Source organism: Nerophis lumbriciformis, linkage group LG02 (assembly GCF_033978685.3).
Source record: "Nerophis lumbriciformis linkage group LG02, RoL_Nlum_v2.1, whole genome shotgun sequence".
In the NCBI taxonomy this organism is placed as follows: domain Eukaryota; kingdom Metazoa; phylum Chordata; class Actinopteri; order Syngnathiformes; family Syngnathidae; genus Nerophis; species Nerophis lumbriciformis.
The window spans coordinates 31,018,379-31,041,357 of NC_084549.2; the positions used below are offsets into that span (position 1 = coordinate 31,018,379).

Sequence of the window (22,979 nt, forward strand, 5' to 3'; positions counted from 1 at the left end):
TGAAAAAAAAAAAAGTGAGTGAGGGATGAAAGCGAGAAGAGGTCTTACCTGATCTAATGACCACCACAGGCTCTCCTCCCTGCATGCTGGCCTTGCTGATTGATGGAGATGTGATCTCGGTCCAGTAGATCATCTGGTCCACGCAGTCGTAGGCCACTCCAATCACCACTTTCTCCTGTGGAGCAGGCGCCAAACAACAAGCTTTGAACTGCGCTCACTTCAAACACCCCAATGGATACTGATACAAACATAAAGCAGATGTGTTTTTTGACATTAACGTCTTCCTTGACATAAATCGAAACAATGACACGAACTGAGGAAGAGGCAGACTTCACACCAGCTGCTTTGGAAATCAGCCTAAGAATTAATGCACAATTCAGTTGCACACAGCTGGTGCTTTTAATTAGTGAGAATGTCACCATATGAATCCAATCAAGCCGACATGGAATGACATTTTTGCAGTGTTTTACAGGCGAACACTTTTACAAGACTTGTATAAGACATCTCACCTGACACCTTTAAAAAAACTGAAACATGTGCGGAACCCCCTCTACGACACCTGTTAGCAGCTGTTCTTATGAACCCTCATAGCATATTTAGACCATGGGAGTCTTAAAACATCGTATAGCACTGTTTACTACTTTAGACGTGTTCATTAGTAGAAACTCACAGGAAGGTGAAGGACAGTCTTGGCGTCGTCTTTCTTCATATCATACCCTTCCAGGGGGACATGCTCTATTCTGCCACTCTGCGCGTACAACAGGTGTGTTCCAGGGGGCACAGGGTGGACATCAGGGCGAGGAGTAGGTCCAACAGGTGGTCTCACTCCACCGTGGTCAATGCCTAATACATTACATAAAACGTCACACATTAGACACTCCAATGTCAGTAAGTACAAATATGAATGATTTCTTTATGTGTGCATATATCTTCTTTATGAATTTGTTGCATTTATAGCTAGACACAAGTAAAGGAAAGCAGGGATGTCCAACACTGTGGAACCATTTACTGACAAACACTCAGTTGGCCCACATGGCAGGTACTGTACCTATAAATAAGGACTGTTTACCATTGTTAACATTACCAACCTATTTTTGTTTACATTTCTACTTCTGAGGTGAGTAGAGGTCCCAATGGTAATAATAGGATGTATTGCACCAACCATTCTTACTAAGGGTATCTGATTACCACCGGAAGTAGAAATTATTTACCGGAATGTGTCTAAAAATGACACCACTTTAAAACATTAAACCATGTCTGTACAAAATAACACATTAATGAAGCAAGATAACGCAGCCAAAAGTGATAATTGTAGCTACAGAAAGCATGAGGGAAACGCCTCTTCCGCAGGCTTTGCTTTTTTACTGTTTAATTCCTACCTTGGCTCCCACGGAAGGAAGAGGGGGGTTAAATGTCGGACTATTTGATTGCAAGGTTGATCGTCGAATCAGACACCTTTGAATAAGTCGAACAGTCTACCATTCTAAGGTCTAATATACCATTCTAAGTTATCCCTAATGTTGGTATATTTTTTTTAGTCCATGAGGAATAACCACATTTCCACTTTGGGTCTTCAGCTGAAACAACCCTGTTCTGGATCTGAATCTGGATTCTTTGACACCATTTTCCCCAACGTTATTCTTGACAGATTTGCATCTACAATATTGGCATCACATACACACCCACCTTTTATGGGGTGTCACTCAGGGTTTCATTAGAGAGCCACTTTTGTCCACCATCAACATAGCTCTTTGGCTGTATTTCTACATATTCAACCAAAATTGCTTTGCTTTGTCGACCAAACTTAACTTCATTGTCTCACCCACTTCACTTTCCATGCAGGGTAGGAGGCTGTATACACGCTGGACTGGTCACCAGTCAGTCAAAGGGCACACAGAGACAACAAGCATAACATTTCACATATTTACATCTATGGACAATTTAGAGTCTCCAAATAACCTAACTTGCATAATTTGGCAGTGGAAGAGGAATATTACTACAGTAAACCCTGAAAAGAATTTCTGCGGCGTAGGAATTATTAACAATAAATTGAATAATTTCATAGCTGAAGAATAAAAAAAACTGTTTATGACCTTCTAAATAATTTTTTTAACATTATGACAGCCCGCTAGACATGAAATAACATCCATATAGTGACTTTAACCCTTGTTTAATCCAATATAGTAATGCTGTCTGAGCCTGAGCCAGTCAGTGACCATCAGAGGTGTGGACTCGAGTTACATGACTTGGACTCGAGTCAGACTCGAGTCATGAATTTGATGACTTTAGACTCGACTTGACAAAATGTAAAAAGACTTGCAACTCGACTTAGACTTTAACATCAATGACTTGTGACTTCACTTGGACTTGAGCCTTTTGAATTGACATGACTTGACATGACTTGCTACTTTCCCCAAAACCCAAAGATGAAAAAGTTATTCGGGAGCGCTCCGTATTTTTCATTGTGTACTTGTCTATCAGCGTTGCGTGTGTCAGCTGGTGTGCTGTCAGTACAACAGCCAATCAAATTAGATCTACTTTGTTTTCATCACACAGCATTCATCCAATCAAATTGCAGGACAACCAACGAAGAAGACATGTCCAAGCCACACGCCAGTGAACAAAAAATGATACCTAAAATAATTTCGTTTGGGTATAAAAATTACAAGGTGGTCAACACAAAACGGTTTGCAGTATGCAACACATGCGGTTCGAAAATTACTGATGGAGAGGCAACAACTTCCAACTTCGTCCGGCATTTGAAGTTGCACAAAGAACAGTAAGTTTTGAATGTAAGATAACGTTTATTGGCTAAGTAACGTGACTTTTATTTGCTGTGTAGTTAAATCAGTGAGGCTGTAAACTCACTGCTAACGTTATAACGTTATTGTAAACACGGGAATCTGTTGCAGTTCACTACCTTATTCATACTTTTTGTTCAGTGATTTTTTTTAAGCAGGGTTACGTTAGTCAATATATCACACGTAACGTTAGACGGTGGTCAGCAGCACCGCGTATTTTAGCCACCTAAAAAAAGACAAAAATAGTAAAATAAAGGTCAGTTAAAATGTATACTATATTATGAATATGTGTACCGTTTTAGCTAGCTTTCTGACATACTGTTGGTTGTTTACCTCAGTGGTCCCCAACCACCGGACCGCGGCCCGGTACTGGTCCGTGGATCGATTGGTATCGGGCCGCACAAGAAATATTTTTTTTTTTTTTCTTTTTTTAATTAAATCAACATAAAAAACACAAGATACACTTACAAGTAGTGCACCAACCCAAAACAACTCTCTCCCCCCTTTTGTTCTGGGCATTGAACATGAAGACTCTTCCTTCACTGTTCCGAGTGGCCATGAGAGTCTTGGCAGTGCCTGCCTCCAGTGCTCCAGTGGAGCGAGTTTTCAGCCATGGTGGCATCATACTACGCCCCCATCGTGCACAAATGACTGACAGACTCTTGGCTAATTTGGTCTTTTGCAAATGCAATGCAGCATAGGGCCCTGACATATAAAAAGTACAACCATTTTATGCTTGAAATATGTAGACTATGCGTATTAAAATCCGCAAACTTTGAAGTGAGGGATGGCTGTATATGAAAATAACAAAATACAAAAGGTGATGTTTGCCACATGTACACAGATGCCTAGAGGGCGCTAACTTTCCAATGTCCATCCGTCCATCCATCCTTCTATCCATTTTCTACCGCTTGTCCCTCTCAGGGTCATGGGGTGGGGAGCTGGTGCCTATCTCAGTTGCAATTGGGCGGAAGGTGGGGTACACCGTGGACAAGTCGCCACCTCATCGCAGGGCCAACACAGATAGACAGACAACATTCACACTCACATTCACACACTAGGGCATGGGTGTCAAAAGTACGGCCCGCGGGCCTGAACAGGTTTTATTCGGCCCGCGGGATGAGTTTGCTAAGTATAAAAATCAGCCGAAATTTTGGAATGAAAGAAACTGCTGTTGTGTCCACTAGATGTCGCAATAGCAATCTTTTGTATCTTTGTAGATGATGCTACATATGTAAAGAAAAATTAAACCACATGATGTTAGTGCACCAGTCGAGGAAAATAAGCAAACTACATAAATAACATCCTGTAATTTGATTTTGATATTTTTTTATCTTGATAGATTGAAAATTAACACCAATGAGTTGACTGATGAACATTATCACATAAATTATTCAGAAAGTATAAATAACGACAAATAAAGATAGAATACTATTAACCGCAACATGTAAGTGTAAAAAAACCCAACAACATTATGATTTGTACATTTTCAGAATGTGCTTGTTCTATTTTTAAACAAAAAAAACAATCTGAAGTTGTCTTAATTTTTAAGTTATCGTGCTGTGATTTTTACCAGTCCGGCCCACTTGGGAGTAGATTTTTCTCCATGTGGCCCCCCATCTAAAATGAGTTTGACACCCCTGCACTAGGGCCAATTCAGTGTATTTTACACAATATATCTTGCCGGCTTTTGGGACGTAGTGACGTAACTATGTACGTACATAACACATGCACGCACATTAGTTTTGGGCATATGTAATTAACTTACACATGGGTCTACTGCCGGCTCCTGAGCGAGTCCCGGGGATCTCCTGTCCGTTTCGGTCCACACACCAGCAGTGTCCTGTGCTGCCGTGGCACTGCATGGATTCATAGTTGCCATGTTCATCACACGTGGGGATGTACTGGCCAACAGGTGGCCGTGGACCCCTTGGGCCAAACTCAGTCACACCCAGAAGACTGTCTCTGTGGCTCTCACATTGTGTTTTTGTCCTCTCTGAAAGAAACACATAAGCATAGTTAACTTTAATTTGTCTTTATTTCCTTTTTCCTTGTTTTATGTCCAACTACAACAAAACTCCTATAACCCACATAATCATAATCGCTCTCCAGAGGCAACTAAACACAGATGCCAGCTGGCAGCGATTATTCTGGCAGACATCCCCCCAACAGAGATGGGTGGGATAAACAATGGTGGGAATTTAAATGATCCGTTTCGTATATTTGTATTATTAAGTTTGTGTGCATATCTACGAAAACTATTACCACTGGCAAACTGGCTACACTTCAGTGGCAGGCATCCAGAACAAGCGCAGCTGGATGATAGCAGACATAACAGAACACATGTTTGCTGTCAGTCCACTTAGGACTGTAAATCCCATTTGCTGGTGAGTTCATTTGTTGGGCTTGTAAGTCAAAAATTAGCCGCATGCCTTTAGACTTACCTGGAGAGCAGTAGAAGCCATCGCCATAGTAACCTGGCCTACACCGGCAGGTGAAAGAACCCTGGGTGTTGTAGCATATGGCGTCCTGGTGGCACCTGCCGGGCTGGCACTCGTCCACGTCTTTAAGGTAAAAATAATTTAAATAATGAGCAGAATAATTTGGGTCAGAATGCACAGAACCACGCAAAGACTTAGAAATAAAATAAAATATGAATGAGCCTTCCTGGGAAGCAGCCCAAAAAAAAGCTATACTCTGCAATGTCCATCTGTTTTCTATGTTTCGCTATTCAGTTCCAGCAAATACATTATGTAACTGAGCTCACTTCCCCTCCCCCACACTTTTGAGCAGATGGTGCAACACTTCAAGTTTTGTGTAGTGGATTTGTGTCTGTGGGCTTTACCTTGGCAGACTCGTCCATCTCCTATGAATCCTGGAAGGCAAGAGCAGATGTAGGAGGATCCTCCTGTGTAGCTGCACTGGGCGCGCTCAGGAATGTCACAAGTATGGGTGCCCTCTTCACAAGCGTCCACAGGTCGGCTATCATCTGACACGGAAGGAAACCAGAGTACATGTTTAGCAGGGGTGAAATGTCCAGACATACCCTCAAAACAGCTGTCACATGCTCCAAACCAGAGATGCTCAACTGATTTCATCCTGGGACACATATTTTCCCATGGTCATTCATTTGTGATGCACTTTTCCACCAGTCAAAAAAGCAAATTTTAGAAAATAGTCTTTCAAAATGCATACTGTATAAACATTTTGTAAAATCCTAGATAACATATATATTCATAATATATAATTACCAAGTGTATTTCAGATTTCATTATTAAAAACCTGAGAAGAAGCATGAACAGTGGATGTAGAAAACGCAATACAAAAAACACACAGGTATTAGATAATTATTAGTAGTACATATACCGAGGAACAACATGACTATCTTAATATGTTTCTAAAACTAGTTTTGATTAAAAAACAACACCAAAACAATACATTGGCTGTAAATAGCAATAATATAATATAAAAATAAAAAGTGCTGTAAAAGTATTTTTTACGAGAAGTTCTGACCGACCTGTTGAGAATTTCTACACCAACTCGCTGGCCACAATAATAGGAACACTTAGATTGTCTAATTATTTATACTAATTCTGCCTTTGCAAAAATGAAAATCCACTGCAATATTCTGACAATAGTTTCTAATATGTTATGTATCTCAGTAGCTAGGAAAGGAAGCCAAAATGGTTGAATTATATTGTATTATTTCATGTATTTATTTGCAATTTCAAATTCCATAAACCTTAGTTTAAGTGTAGGATACACAGTATGAAAGCTTCGGCATATGTAGTACCCTCATCAGAATCAGAAAATCAATGATTTTTTTTAAAGGTTCTTGTTACTGTCAATAATGGCATGTGTGTGTGTTTGTTTTTTTCTAACTGATGTAAAGCACTTTGCGTTGCATCATTTGTGTATGAAAAGTGCCATATGTATAAAGCTTTCGTGAAGACTTGCTAAATGATTGCATACTCATGCACGAAACACAGATAAATAGAATCTTAATGTGATGCAGTTAAGTGCAAACTCTGATCAAAATAACAAGTGCGTCTCAACATATTGTTTTTGTAAAAGTGACATTATAGAGTTCTTTGTAGTTGGCTCTGTTAAGCAGGCGCACCTAATAAAGTGACTTATGAGTGAGTGTATTTTTATAAAAGGCCAAAGTAAGGGAAATATTGGGCATAAACTTTTCAACTAATATTATGAATACATACAATTTTCTCTACAATACTGTATGACTTGAAAAGATACAGCTTGCCTTTAGAAAATATTTCATATAGTCAGTTTAGTACTTACCAACACACGTCTGCCCATCACTGCCAAACAGGTATCCGTCTTCGCATTCGCAGCGGAAGGTGCCGGGCTGGTTGTTGCAGATTGCATGAGAGCCGCAGGTCTGAGGGTCCTCTCTGCACTCATCAATGTCTGATCCAGATTAGAAACAATGAGCATACATTAAAAAAATGGACACACTAGACCACTTTAGATCCAAAGTCAGGATATGTTCATTATCGTCTGTCATTGTCCGATGACTAGAGATCAGGGAGAAGAGATGAAGTAGACCTCTTAATTACAAAAGTTTCAAGATAGCATCTGTCTGAAATACATCCTTCCTCTTTGTACTGTATGGGCCTTGGAGCACTTCCTGCCTTTACAACACTGGTTAAAAAGGGCAGTATTAGAACCTGGGCTATGGGCATGGAACACATTGTTTTAAATATGGTGTTCCCCCTGCTAATTAACAGGACCGTTCAGTTGCCCTGCTTAAAAAGGCTGTGTAACAGAAATGTATGGTAGTAGTAAACGACCGCAATGTATCTGACTTTAATAATGATAGCACAATTTGAAATGTAGATGCACTGCCAGTTAGTATAAATAAAGTCACAACAAGCCTTTCTTGTAAAAGATGTAAAAACAGAAGAAGTCTTTGTGCCTATCATACAATGCATCTGGAAAGTATTCACAGCGCTTCACTTATTCCCCATTTTTTTTCATGTTACAGCCTTATTCCAAAATGGAATATATTAATTTTTGTCCTCAAAATTCTACAAACAATAGCCCATAAAGACAATGTGAAGTTTTTATTTTTATTTTTTTTGCAAATGTATTAAATACAACAATGTACACAATGCAGCAATGTACTTCATACTAGATGAAAAAAAACCATGCTTCTCATTAGAGATGTCCGATAATACCAATATTATCGGCCGATAAATGCTTTAAAAATGTAATATCGGAAATTATCGGTATTGGTTTCAACCTCCCAAATTTCCCGGGAGACTCACGAATTTCAGTGCCCCTCCCGAAAATCTCCCGGGGCAACCATTCTCCCGATTTCCACCCGGACAACATTATTGGGGGGGTGCCTTAAAGGCACTGCCTTTAGCGTCCTCTACAACCTGTCGTCACGTCCGCTTTTCCTCCATACAAACAGCGTGCCGGCTCAGTCACATGCGGCTTTAAAACAAACACACATAAGTGAATGCAAGCATACTTGGTCAACAGCCATACAGGTCACAACTGAGGGTGGCCGTATAAACAACTTTAACACTGTTACAAATATGCGCCACACTGTGAACCCACACCAAACAAGAATGACAAACACATTTCGGGAGAACACCCGCACCGTAACACAACATAAACACAACAGAACAAATACCCAGAACAAATACCCAGCACCCCCCACCCCCAACCCCCCCTCTTTATGAAAGTGAAAGTATAGTATTTCCCATAGTTGTAGTGGGTACCAGGATTATCTTAGGGAGAGCATGTCCCAAATTCCAGGCTGCTGTTTTGGGGCATGTTAAAAAAAATAATGCACTTTGTGACTTCAATAATAAATATGGCAGTGCCATGTTGGCACTCTTTTCCATAACTGGAGTTGAAGTTGTTCTCTAATTTTCGAAAACCTTGTTTTTGATTGATTGATTGAAACTTGTATTTGTAGATTGCACAGTACAGTATATATTCCGTACAATTGACCACTGAATGGTAACACCCGAATAAGTTTTTCAACTTAACTCGGGGTCCACGTTAATCAATTCATGGTAAAGTTACATTGTTTAATGCATCCAGCGGGGCATTACAACAAAATTAGGCATAATAATGTGTTAATTCCACGACTGTATATATCGGTATCGGTTGATATCGGAATCGGTAATTAAGAGTTGGACAATATTGGAATATCCGATATCGGCAAAAAAGCCATTATCGGACATCTCTACTTCTCATCCAACCTGATGGAGTTCGAGAGGTGCTGCAAAGAACAATGAGCAAAACTGTCCAAAGATAGGTGTGCCAAGCTTGTGGCATCGTATACAAAAATACTTGAGGCTGTAATTGCTGCCAAAGGTGCATCAACAAAATATTGAGCAGAGGCTGTGAATACTTATGTACATGTGATTTCTTATTTTTTAACAACTTTTCACATTGACTTCATGGGGTCTTGTCTGTAGATTTTCGAGGACAAAAATGAATTTTGGAATAAAGCTGTAACATAAAATAAAATGGGGAAAAAGTGAAGCTCTTTGAATACTTTCCGGATGCACGGTATACCATTGATTGGGCTTGATGTTACTCAGTACAGTGTTTCCTCAGTTGTCGTACGACACACTTTTCGTTAGATCCATCTTTTTTCACCAAAAGGTTTCCCCAATTTTGATTAAGTGTCTCCGTTATAGTACGGGATGGTGTGGCTCAGAGGGTAGAGCAGCCAGAGGATGTCAACTGCCAACTTCCGCCCTCCTCGTCACAGCCGTTGTGTCCATGGGCAAAACACTTCACCGACCTTGCTCCTAGTGCGGCTCACACTGGTGTATGAATGCGTATAAATGTTTGGTGGTGGTCGGAGGGGCTGTAGGCGCAAATTGGCAGAAACATTTTCATCAGTCTACCCCAGCTCTGGCTAAAAAGGTAGCTTACCACCGTGAAGGTGGAGAGAATGAATGATGAGTTCTCAACTTCTCAGTTCTCTGTGAAGCACTTTGATTGTCTAGAAAAGCATATTACAGCAACACATTGCACCTAACAAACCAGTCAATTTTTCCGTGGTATGAGTATGCAGATTCAACAAAGAATCCCACGCATTGGTGACTCAGTTTGTCCTGTTACTGATACACTGCGTAATGTTCAACTGTGACATTTCTTTTATACAAAATGTGCCTTTTTGCCTGCTCTCAAACAGAGTCGTGTATAAAGAGAGTATGGCCAACTCGGTTTCAATGATTGGTCAAAAGGCACTCACGTGACTATAGGGCGCCATAACTACTACCAACTTTGAGCTGATCCTATGTGTTTGCGGTGCTTTCTTGTTACTTTTTCAAGGTGTATAAATGCCCTGTTGTGCAGCATTGGGCTGCTCCATCCGCGAGAATTGTGGAAAGTTTTTACATCGCTTTCCCCAACAACCCGGAAAGACGACAAGTATAGGAAGTGAAGGTTGGCGAACAACATTGTAGAGCCCCCAATTACAGCCACCGATTACAGTGTCTTGTGCCAGGTAAACGTCTGCGTTTTGTTCAGGTGAGAACATACAGAAGCGAATACAAATGATAACAGAATAAATTACTAAAATTAAGAGATGGTTTGACAAAAACAGACTATCTTTAAATCTCAGTAAAACTAAAATAATGCAATCCGGTAACAGTAGAAGAGAAAGTCAAACACAAATAAAAATAGACAGACATTTAATAAGTAAAATAAACCAAATTTTGGTTGTAATAATAGATGATAAATTGAACTGAAAATCAAAAAAAATATATACAACATAATGTGCCAACAAATCATACAAAGTTTGTTTTCATGGAGGATAGTTCATGTAACGGTAAGAAAGACTCCAAGTGTTTTTATAATTTAATCAAAGCAAATAAATAGGACCATGAAGTATTTCATAATATTTTATGAATGTGAATTACTCCCTTTGTTTTCTTGTTATCGTTTTAACCTGTATTAACAATGATTAGGGCAAATGAATTTATAAGTTTAAAAAAATAAACAAACTTCAAAGGCATTAATGCTTCAACTGGTACGAAGATCACCACACCTCACTGCTGTATGTGTACATTTAGCACCAAAGATTACCCTTCATTATTTGCTTTGCTCCCGGAAAATATTAACTTTTTCCACAGTTTGTTATGTTACAGCCTTATTGCAAAATGGAATAAATTCATTTTTGTCTGGAAAATTCTACACACAATACCCCATAATGACAATGTGAAAAGTTTTTTTTTTTTTAATTTTGCAAATCTATAAAATATAAATAAATCGCATGTTCATAAGTATTCAGAGCATTTGCTCAATACTTTGTTGATGCACTTTTGGCAGCAATACAGCCTCAAGTCTTTTTGAATACGATGCCACAAGCTTGGCACACCTATCTTTGGGCAGCTTCGTCCATTCCTCTTTGCAGCACCTCTCAACCTCCATCAGGTTGGATGAGAAGTGTTGGTTTTAATCCAGCATGTAATTGCTGCCAAAGGTGAATCAAAAAAGTATTGAGCAAAGGCTGTAAAGGTATGTACATGTATTTTTTTAATTTTCTTTATTTGTAATAAATTTGCAAAAAAAACCAACAACTTTTCACATTGTCATTACGGGGTAATGTGTGTAGAATTTTAAACAACAACAATGAATTTATTCCATTTTGGAATAAAGCTTAACATAACAAAATGTGGAAAAAGTGAAGCACTTTCCGGATTCACTGTATATAGTCCATTGCAGCCATTAAGTAAATTGTATTTCTTATTATTTCATATGTCTTTCATGACAGATTTTTTAGGGCCAAGTAGATAAAACAATTACAAATGTTGAGTAGGAAATAGGTATATTACTTTTGTCTCATTGTTGTAATAAAGCCTGTTGAATATGAATTTCTGTTTTCTAACAGACAATAAAGGTTATTTTTCTATCCTGGTTTATGCAACTTATAAATAGTGCATAAGTTGTCTTTATACCCACTTATATTATAATACAACTAATTGTTTACAAATGTAGCTAGCCAAATATCTATGTACTTTTATTACATTACCGTAACATGTGCGTCCGTCACCATTAAAGCCAGCAGCACACTGGCAGGTGAACTGTGTCCCATCTCCGGGTCGGCAAACAGCGTTAGTGTCACAGCCGTGTCTTCCTGTGAAGCACGGGTTCTCCTCAGGCTGTCCTCCTGAGACAGGAAGTATACTTTTAGAACAACAGTGGTTCCATGGCAAACTCAGCCAGTATTCGGAAGGAAATGAGCTTTGGCCAAAACAGGAAGACAACAATCATCTCCATGACCTCACCATTGATGTCTCCTATTTTGTTGCTCATGGCGAAGCGGATGAGTTGATTATTGGGGTCGTACATGACAAAGACTTGGTCCACGCTCAGCATCTGCGTGGGTCGCATGTCTCTTAGAGACTCGTCATGCTGGCAACCTTGGAAGGAGATGGTCTGACGCCACTGAAACGTCCTCGTCTCCGTGGAGCCATCAGGGAAGTTCACCGCATAATTCCGAGTTGAGGATGAGGTGATCACTGAAAGGACATAAGGATTCTTCTGATACGTTTGAATGGTGTTCAAAGTGTTGCACAGTGAGAATATATTACAGCTGAGGTGTTTTCTGGAGCATGAGGACCATTCCATCAAATCGGTGCCATTTGCATGTTGTAGCCGTCAAAATAAATGTACATTTCTATCTTTTTTTAACTAAAATTACATAATATAAATATTTAACTACCGGTAAATGTGTATTAGCCCATTTTATTTCATTTTTATATGTATGAAAATAACAGGAGTGAGTTTTTAAGCATTTAATTAGCAAATATGTTTTAAGACACTAAGCACGTTACAGTGATTTAATCAAAAAACTTTTAAAAAAAATAAATAATTGCAAAAATAGTTTCGGGAACAGGACTGTGCTGAGATCCTCCACCCGCAGTCACAGTTTAAATATTACATCAAATATACAGAAAAATTAATTTGTGAACTTATTTTGGCCTGCAGAGAATCTGAATGATGCACCTACTTGTGGACCATGTGACTTGTGGAATATTAAACAACACATATCTGATTTTCCAAGGGGGTAATGTGTTAGGGTCATGACTTTTTGTTTAGTTTTTTTAGGGAGCAGGGACAGGCAATAAATGCTATTTGTCTGGTATCCAGAGTGTTATGACCTGCCACGTTTTATGTTAAATGGTAAATGGGACATACTTGTGTAGCGCTTTTCCACCTTCAAGGTACCAAAGCGCGTTTCTAATTCATCCATTCACACACACATTCACACACTTATGGCGGGAGCAAGAGTGAAGTGTCTTGCTCAAGGATACAACGGACGTGATTAGGATGGCGGAAGCCAGGGATCTAACCAGGAACCCTCAGGTTGTTGGTATGGCCACTCTACCAACCGAGCCACACCGTGTTCGTTATCTAATTAGTGGTCGCGCCCATCACCTGCTCCTGATCACTAATCAGAGAGCTATTTATACCTGCCTCACTCTCCACTCGGTGGAACTTTTGTTCGCTATATGTGACTGAAGTGAAGTGAAGTGAATTATATTTATATAGCGCTTTTTCTCTAGTGACTCAAAGCGCTTTTACATAGTGAAACCCAATTCCTAAGTTACATTTAAACCAGTGTGGGTGGCACTGGGAGCAGGAGGGTAAAGTGTCTTGCCCAAGGACACAACGGCAGTGACTAGGTTGACGGAAACGGGGATCGAACCTGGAACCCTCAAGTTGCTGGCACGGCCACTCTACCAACCGAGCTATACCGCACTGTTTATGTTTGCTTTGTTTCGGAGAATAAATCATCATCTTACCTACATGCTGCTTCATTCCGTCCATCTTGGGGATATGACCACTGCAAACATGCGACCCGTTCGTAACACAGTGTGTGAATCCATTAAATTGTATTTATCAAATATGCAATTAGATCAATGTGTAGGACATATTGCTTGATAAAATATTTCCTTTTATAGTTGCGCATTGGTACATCTTATTTCCTGACACTGATTCAGTGGAATGGCCAATATTTCCTGAGCTAATTTTCTTTACACTTTACTAAGAATCAATTATTTATGCTTTTATGAATTTTGTTAGTTAACATAACAAGTTTTTAAATGTAGTTTTTCTTTTTTTTTTCTTCAAGCTGCTGCGCCTCCCTTAAAAGTTTATGGTGCCTCCCACTTTGCAAACCCTGGTTGTAATGTGCAAACATGGTGAAAGGGAGCAATGACATCAGTGTTGGGTTTTGTCTTACAGTTGTTGCTGTACTGGTAGATCTGAGAGTACGGTTCAACCTGCACGGTGGAGTCAGGGGGCACCTCAGGGACTCTGCCCTCCAGGGTAGTGCTCACCGCCAGGTGGTCGTGTTCATCGATACCTTTAAACTCCTGCCTGATAGTCAGCTTTTCATTACCAGGCTGAAAGGTGACCTCAGCCTGCAGCGTAAACACTCCCCCTGGAAGACAAGGGGGTTAAACTTTAGCTGCCTCTCCCTTGGGGCTCATCTGACGTAATTTTAGGGAATTTCAGCTGCAGCAGTGTGACGAACACAGACATGAATCTCTTTCTCACCAATAATGCTGAAGCCATTCTTGAAGCCGGGCTGCTCCAGAGCAAAGGCCCATCCAATCACACCACCCATGGCTGACAGTGGCAGCAGTGAAGGGCCAAGACTTTGGGGGATGTCACTAATGGCCACATAGGAGCGTCCATCATTTACCACCACGTACGAGTGCAGATCGTTGCTGTTAAATCTCTCTGGAGTGGGAGAGTTGCCCACATAGACCTGTCCGTGGACTTTACCGTTCATCCTCTGAGGCTTTCCTGGAAAGCAAAGTAAGAGAGATAATACATTCTGTATGTAGATGTACCTTGATTTGCGACTTCATACAAGCATTCAACGGAGTACTATTGATTGATGGCCATTAGTTTGCTAAAAAACAGCATTATGGAAAATTACGTCTAGTTTTGAAGCATAAGTGCATGTGCTGAGAAAGACAGATTCAGATTCTCATCCGTCTATACATATTACATCATTGCTTATGAAGTAGAAAGTAGCCTGCTTGTTAACATTCTGATGGAAAAACAATCAAAAATACATCACTCTGTCATTTTTATGGACTTTATTTTCTTCTTCTGAGTCACAATTGAAGTGTTTCCACTGCATCTAATAGGTTTGGGCGATATAGAGATATACGGTATAAGTTATATAAATTTAGCCGACGATAGAGCTTTTAATACTATCGTTACATCGTGATAATGCATGCTGATAGCTGTGTCCTCAAAGTAATGTAGCATTCTTGCTAGCTCACTAGTGGCTAACGTGCATCCACAATGTGAAACTGCTTCTAAGGCCCTGTCTACATTAAGCCGGATAACTCCTTAAACGAATAATTATTTAGCCTAAACCCCGTGTCAGCCACACTAACCCATCGTTTAAGGGTCCCCTCCTTGGATAATTTTTTACACGGGTAAGTGCGCCGTGTATTTCTTAAATCTCTGGCTCTTAGCTCTGTGTGGACTCATCGATCATTTATAAACGGAGTTCGGAGAGGAAGTGACGTCAGAAAGGACGCGCCACAGCTAACTTTATAACAACCGGTTTCCAGTCGGAGGTAACCACTGGAAAGATGGGGCGAGTCATTCTTTCTCCTTCTTTTACATGTACAGTACAGGCGCTTGTGGAAATCACACATGAATACCTTAAGACAGGGGTAGGGAACCTTTGGCTCTAAAGCCAGATGCGGCTCTTTTGATGACTGCATCTGGCTCTCAGATAAATCTTAACTGACATTGCTTAACATGATAAGTAATGAATAATTCCGCTGGTAATCACAGTGTTAAAAATAACGTTCAAAATATAAAACATTCTCATGCATTTTAATGAGTTTAAAGCTTCTGTGAAAGGATTGCAGTCTACCTTGTCTGTATGCATATGTGTCATGTGAGCAAGTTTTAATGTTGTAAACGTGATGTTTTATGTGTTGTTTACTGTTTTTTAATGTAACCTTGCTGCTGCCCTCTTGGCCAGGTCTCCCTTGAAAAAGAGATCCTTGATCTCAATGGGATGTTTTACCTGGTTAAATAAAGGCTAAATAAAAAAATCCATCCATCCGTTTCTACAGCACCTGTTCAAGAAGTCGCATTAATGGTAAAAAGTATTTTATTTATTATTCGTTAGCTTCAGAATAACAATGTTATTAAAAAAAAATAAGAGACTTATTACACTCTAAAAATGTTGGTCTTACTTAAAAATGCATTTAGTTGTGTTCAGTGTTAAAGAATATAATATGGCTCTGACGGAAATACATTTTAAAATCTTTGGCTTTTATGGCTCTCTCAGCCAAAAAGGTTTCCGACCCCTGCCTTAAGAGAAGGAAACGCGCGATTGTAGCTATTTTGGATACAACACATCTCAGATGGCAACATAGCAATGTTGAGCGACAGTTTTGGATAAGGCCTGGAAGAACAGCAGCCTGGTGAGATATGTTTCTCAACGAGTTTATTGTGTCAGAGGAATGGCAAGAGATATTTCGAATGTCCAGGTCAGCTGTGATTCTACTTAGCGAAAAACTTTGTCCATTTGTCAAAGTGGAGACAACGAGAATGCGGGCTCCCGTGGATGTGATAAAAAAGATAGCGTGTGTTTTGTATTACCTGGCCGACGAGGGAAGACTATGTAAAACAGTGAATGCATTTGGACAAGCAAAGCAGACTGTATCAGTTATTATCTGCCATGTATGTCGAGCGATTACTCAACGTTTAGTTTTGTACTCATGAAGTGGTTGTGGCCGTCAAGTACGACCGCCAACTTCAGTCTCCAATCACAGGCAGGATTGCAAGAATGGACAATGAAGGTGAAGCTAAAATAGTCAGGAGTGTCCTGACCAGATATCTAGATCGCTAGATTGATTGTTGTAAAATGTTATTTATCACTTTGTTTACTTTCACGCATCCATTAAAGATATGATTCATGTATGATGGCTCAGGTGTGATTCACTACAATAGGGCTAGTCTAAGAGCTGATGAAGATGAGGTAAGGAAGGTTTACTGTTAAAAGAAATGTGGCAATAGGCTACATTGAAATACTTCATATATTAGACTGCCGGGTAAGGATAAACTTCCAGGTCAGAGGTGACTATGACGTAATATATATGCGCGTCTGCCATTTTCCGCGCATGCATACTAGGTCGCGTTGCGCCGGCGGACGGAGGGGGAAGGGGGTCTTAAACGATGGCATTGTGTGTGTGGACAGGGATAAGGTTAGGTGGGTTATATCCTGTATAACCTTAATGTGTGGCTTATTGTAGAAGCAGTCTAAGTCAGTAATCCTCACCTCCAAGGCAGAAAAAACCTGTTTCTTACTGGAGGATGAGATATAGCTACAAATGCTACAATACACACCATAGGAGTATATGCTAACCGATAACGTAGAGGTCTTGAATGCAAACAGAGGCCGATACAAATATCAACAGTCACGTTACCAATATAGTACTGTATCAGTCGATACTACAGCAATAAGATAGATTTTTTTTAATTGTAAAAATTTGATTTTCTTTTTTTATTGTTTACAAACTCAGCAGTCCCTGGACTGAATGAATTGATTTATGTGGACCCCGACTTAAACAAGTTGAAAAACTTATTCGGGTGTTACCATTTAGTGGTCAATTGTATGGAATATGTACTGTACTGTACAATCTACTAATAAAAGTTTTAATCAATCAATCAAACAGGAGGGCTTTAAGGGCAAAGACTACGCCAATAATAAGAAATAATTGGAATATTTAATTGATATTGTTGCATCGCCATCCTCAGTTTTTTCTGATCATAATTGTACTAAAAAATGTTATCATTCAATGATCTTGAGCATTTTAAGTATCAAAATTTGTAGTATCACCCATTAGGAGCGTTTGTAACCTGTTTTGAAATGGTTCTATTATCATTTATGTACCAAATAATATACCATGATATATATCGTTATTGCAGGAAGTTGCACAACATATCGATATAGAGTTTAGGCTATTTTGCATATTGAAATAAAAAATGTTAAATCCCTTACCTCCCTTATCTTAGGTCATCATGTTACAATAAATGGTACACACACAGTACAGACTGCTTATGACTACTAAACGATTACTGTATATTTTGAATGAAATACGGCCATACCTTCTGATACACACTGTATCCCGTTGCCGTAGAAACCAGGCCTGCAGTGGCAGCAGTACCCACTGGAGTGGTCCTTGCAGTCAGCAAACGGAGAACACTTATTTCTGTTGTTTGCGCACGTCCCAAGATTGTATGCAAACACTAAAACGTGGAAGATAACAAGAATAAAACCACAAACACATGTAACGATTACAGTGGTATACTCTTTTGGACTTACCGTCTACATTTATGTCAGTGTCATCCACCACCACCACTTCAGGGTTATCAGGCTGGTGTGGCTGGTACTGAACGGGTTGGACATCAATCTCCTCCTCTTCAGGATCAAAAGGAGGATACTCCTCCTGCTGTCCATTGGTAAACACCCGCCTGTCGTCGGGGGCTGCTTCGGGGGCTTTGGTGAAAACTTGAGGGGTAGCCTCAGCAGGAAAGTCGCTCACCTCACCTGGAGCCACGTTGGTAAAATATGGAGAAGTGCCAATCTCATACACCCAAACGCCCCTGAGGCCTGAGTTTGTCTGCCTATTAAAGTAAAAACACATTTTAAATACATTATTTGGTCAGCAGTTATTATTCTTACTTTGCTTCCAGACTTACTCAGCTAAAGCGCTGATGGAGGCGTCATCATCAGTGCTTGTGCGGTAGTATGGACCCTGACTGGAAAACAGGAAACCCTGGACCAAGCCTTTATTGAAGCCAGCATGCAGGATGAAACTGGTGTCTTTTACAGGACTGGTGGTGTACTGTACCCCATCTCTGGCATACAGGAGGATAGCGTTTGAAGCTGTCTCCAAGGATGCAACTACCAGTTGGAATGTGTTTCTCTGTGAAGGAAGAATGTAAAAAAAAATGGCTTTGTGTCAGATGAGGCAAAAGAACCATGCAGATGCATTAGTCTGTTTCTCGATTAATTCTTATGCTTTAATTGGGAACTTCACTTTTTTTGGATATGTTGTCAATCATTCTATGTAAAACAAACACGTGTTTTTCTTTTTTATGCATTCAAATTTGTAAATAAACACTACAGTTGCAAAAGACAGCTATCAATGGAGGTAATGAGATTGGATTTATTCTGCCTATAAACCACTTTAAAAAACCTCCAAAGACCACCATCAACCTCTTATACACATGCTGTAAATCTATATGTGATGAAGTAACCAGCCACATTCATAATAGCATGTAATATTTACGTCTTTTGCTAATTTTAAGCATTATGGCGGTTCATTGATTTCACAGACGCATCACAACGTTTGTTCTTTCCTTAAACGGCCAGCCAGGACACACCTGCAGTAGTTCAACTGTGTGTAATATGGACTGAGGTCAATGTGACTACCGTATTTTCCAGATTATTATTAGTCTCTACTTTTTACCCATGCTTTGAACCCTGCGACTTATAAAACGGTGCGGCTACTTTATGAATATTTCTTGGCTAATGGCCATAATGTTTTGAATTCAACAAATTGTTTTAATGTAACACCAACAGAGACACTGAAAAGGTGTGTTATTGTTTGCGCAATGGCGCCATGTTTTGGACGAGTTCACTCACTGCAGGTGCTGCTTCCTGTTTCATGCCTTAAACCGGAAGTGTAAGTTCCATTTTGTCTATTATATGTCCATAGCGTTTTTGCTTCAAAATATTCTTCATTCACCACTCCAAGCATTGTTTGTACGTTTTACAAAATAATTAATACAATTCATACTTACTCAACCGTCCCATGTCTGATCTCTGTAGAAGTGTTTTCACGCATATACCTTTGTGCTATATTAATGTAATCAAGGTAGCACCTTTAGCATTAGCGAATATGCTAACACGTTTACGAGTGTCTGTTAGCATTATTAACTTACATTGGCACTTTTTTGTATTGTTTAAATTTCGGAAATTTACCAAAACGTCACAGTGGACTTTATTGGGTCTGTTTAGCTGATTGGAGAGCTAGGTTCCGCAGCTAGTGGGTTCATGACGATGACTTCTATTTTGCTTGATCAGCCGTTTAGAAACAATTAAGGTATGTAAAAAGACATTTACAAAATCTTTCGTATCTGTATATATCTGCGGCTTATAGACCGGTGCGGTTAATATATATAAACATATTTTTTTCTTCTGAAATTTGGTGGGTGCGGCTTAAATACTGGTGCACTCTACAGCCCGGAAAATATGGAAATCGGGTTTATTTTGAAGGTGACACTGCAACGTGTTCCTAATTGAATTGAAGTCAAACATGTTGAATATGTTTGCAGACAGCATATTGTGTCCCGTCACATATCTTTCATCAATGAGCTCTGAGCCCCACCTTCTGGTCGACATTATCTCCTCTGCTTTGATGTTCACTGCGGGCGATGTCTAGCCAGGTGATAACTACAACATGGGTGGGACTGACTTCCTTGTCGTCTGGGAAGGCCCTGTTGATGTGCTCCGCAGCCCGAAGAAGCACATCCGGGCTGCTGTCTTGTCGAAAGAAAACCTTGCCAACGCCGTCACTTGTGTCCAGATCTCCATGTAGAGCTGCAATCATCCCAAACTTTGCGGGCATTTTGCCAAGATAGGTCTCCTCGCTTTTGGGTTCCGCTGTGGCAACGAAACCATTGGTGTTGATCTGAGCAAGAGATAGAAAAGGAAAGAGGGTGACTTTGTTGCAAATCCCCAGGACAGAGACACGTGAAAGAACTGTGACCCACTTTGATCTTTATCCCAAACTCATTAGACTAATGATCCTGCTGCTACGTGCCACACGAATGAACACATTTTACACTCACAGTTAACACGTGAGGCATGTCAAAGTTGGGCTCGTATCAAAAACACACGAAAGACGCCCTCAGCACATGGGGCTCCTCCACTTCCTAATGGGGAGAAAACAAGAGCGCTACGTTTCCTGTCCTTGCTCCTGATCAGTAGCCCCAGAGAGCCTGACAACTGGGCATTCATCTTCATTACGAACACTTCCTGGCCCAAGGGGAAGATAACACTGGGAACATCGTCAAGTCTGTGTGATTGTGATCTTTTATACTGGCGCACAGTAGGGATTTGCAATTAGACCAGAGGCATGTGTGCCATGTATGGAGGTGTGACTGTCCCTTCATTTACAGAAAAAAAATCTTCAATGGAGTGGACAACTAATTGATGGTGAGCAGGGTTGCCCCAGGCTAAATTGGGGTCCTAAGCAGAATTTATACTTCATACTTGCCCAGCAACCCATTCTTGATGTTTGTATTGAAAAATGTAATGTATTTTCCTCATTGAATGGAGTGTTGTTTGTGTCAGTACTGGTAAGATGCACAATGTTTTTCGCACTTTCCACAAGGTTTTTGTAAAGACGACATTGCGTATTTCTGATGTGTCATTTGTCCTTTTCTGGTTTTAAAAATGACTAACTGTTTGGCGGTGTGCTTGGAAGCAGTGGCCACTCTCTCCAGTGTACAGAGTAAGAGAGAAACGGTAACTCGATTCTTCCGTATGTCTTGCAGGTATGGTTAAATCAAAAATAAAGAATTTTTGGAATCTTACAGTCTTCAAAATTAATTCTAACTTTTTATTTTATTTAGGTGAAGGTTTTTTTTTTAATACTTTTTAAATCAAACTTGAATTTAACTAAATACATTTTTATAAATCTCATATAAAAAATCTACAACACAAGATGGTAAGAAACATTTCAATAATGACTAAAGCAAAATATGATCCGGATAAAAAATCCCTCCATATTCCCTACTGTTCTCTAGTGTTACCATATCTGAGTTATTGTGTAGAAATTAGTTTTTTTTTTTCTCTTTCTATCCCCTCCTGCTCCGGCCCGGCTGCACTAAATGATAATATAAATACATTTAATAAAGTCAAATACAAATAAGGCAACAAGAGAAGTATCCTACACTTCTCTTTTGTAAAGTAAATCTGAACAGCCGACATGGGCATCTACATCAACTATATGATTTGCCTGAGAAGCTGGACAGGACCAAAAAAAAAAAAAATTAGGGATTTAACGATACCGCGATCAATGATAAACTGTGGTAAAATTCCCAACAGTTATTTTTAGCGTTTCAGATTTAAATGATCGTACAACCGCAATTGATTACCGCACTTTAATGATAGAGCTCATTTCCTGGAGCAGCAAGCCAGCGCGCCAATTGCTAGCTATCTTGAATGCTAATAACAATACAAGACACATTAAAGTATTTTCTCAATTTCAAACGTCTTACCCAATCTAAACACATTCCTATCCCGTTTCGTCTTTATCGTTAGAAAACATTCTAAAACCCTAAAAAACCTTTACGAATTAAAATTTTTCCTCAGGCCTTTGAACAATTTTTATTCAATAAAATTAGTCATTACTTTTAAACATTTTAAGGGGGCTATTTGCAACATTTACACGGATGCCTCAAGGGTGCTAACTTTCCAATGTATTTTAAGCGTTATAGCTCGCCCTCTTGCATTTTCTAGGACGTAATGACGTAACTACGTATGTACGTACAGTATGTGCATGTGCATTAGATCTGGCTGTTGTTAGCTGATGATAGCGATCTGGATAGCTGGCATTAGCTGTCATCCATCCAACCATTTCTACTGCTTGTCCCTCTCATCATTGAATGTATATTCTATCATAACAACAACATGACTAAAATGTGTTTGTTGCGTCTCTTGGACTTTTTACTGTGTGCACGCGGGTGAGTGACAGCCATAAACACAATAATTTTATTTGGGCCGGTAAAATTTTTCATTACATAAACTTAGTAATTCTGAAAGATATAGACCGTTTTAATCAATCAATGTTTATTTATATAGCCCTAAATCACAAGTGTCTCAAAGGGCTGCACAAGCCACAACGACATCCTCGGTTCAGATCCCACATCAGGGCAAGGAAAAACTCAACCCAATGGGACAATGAGAAACCTTGGAGAGGACCGGTGCAATGGACGTCGAGTGGATCTAGCATAATAGTGAGAGTCCAGTCCATAGTGGATCTAACATAATAGTGAGAGTCCAGTCCATAGTGGATCTAACATAATAGTGAGAGTCCAGTCCATAGTGGGGCCAGC

At 39.7% G+C, this 22,979-nt stretch overlaps 1 protein-coding gene across 1 annotated transcript in view; it reads right to left on the reverse strand.

The window, feature by feature from the left end:
- The window catches only part of nid1a (nidogen 1a), a 40,642-nt gene that overhangs the window by 13,263 nt on the left and 4,400 nt on the right, over positions 1–22,979 (reverse strand). Inside the window, exons 2-15 of the mRNA XM_061960762.2 lie at positions 20,246–20,548; positions 18,552–18,778; positions 18,175–18,476; positions 17,958–18,098; positions 14,364–14,615; positions 14,047–14,247; positions 12,086–12,319; positions 11,830–11,967; positions 7,101–7,229; positions 5,647–5,790; positions 5,246–5,365; positions 4,570–4,797; positions 671–843; positions 49–175 (exon numbers count right to left, since the gene is read on the reverse strand). Coding sequence (XP_061816746.1) covers positions 49–175; positions 671–843; positions 4,570–4,797; positions 5,246–5,365; positions 5,647–5,790; positions 7,101–7,229; positions 11,830–11,967; positions 12,086–12,319; positions 14,047–14,247; positions 14,364–14,615; positions 17,958–18,098; positions 18,175–18,476; positions 18,552–18,778; positions 20,246–20,548 — 2,719 coding nt within the window. The remainder of the gene's footprint in view (positions 1–48; positions 176–670; positions 844–4,569; positions 4,798–5,245; positions 5,366–5,646; positions 5,791–7,100; positions 7,230–11,829; positions 11,968–12,085; positions 12,320–14,046; positions 14,248–14,363; positions 14,616–17,957; positions 18,099–18,174; positions 18,477–18,551; positions 18,779–20,245; positions 20,549–22,979) is intronic.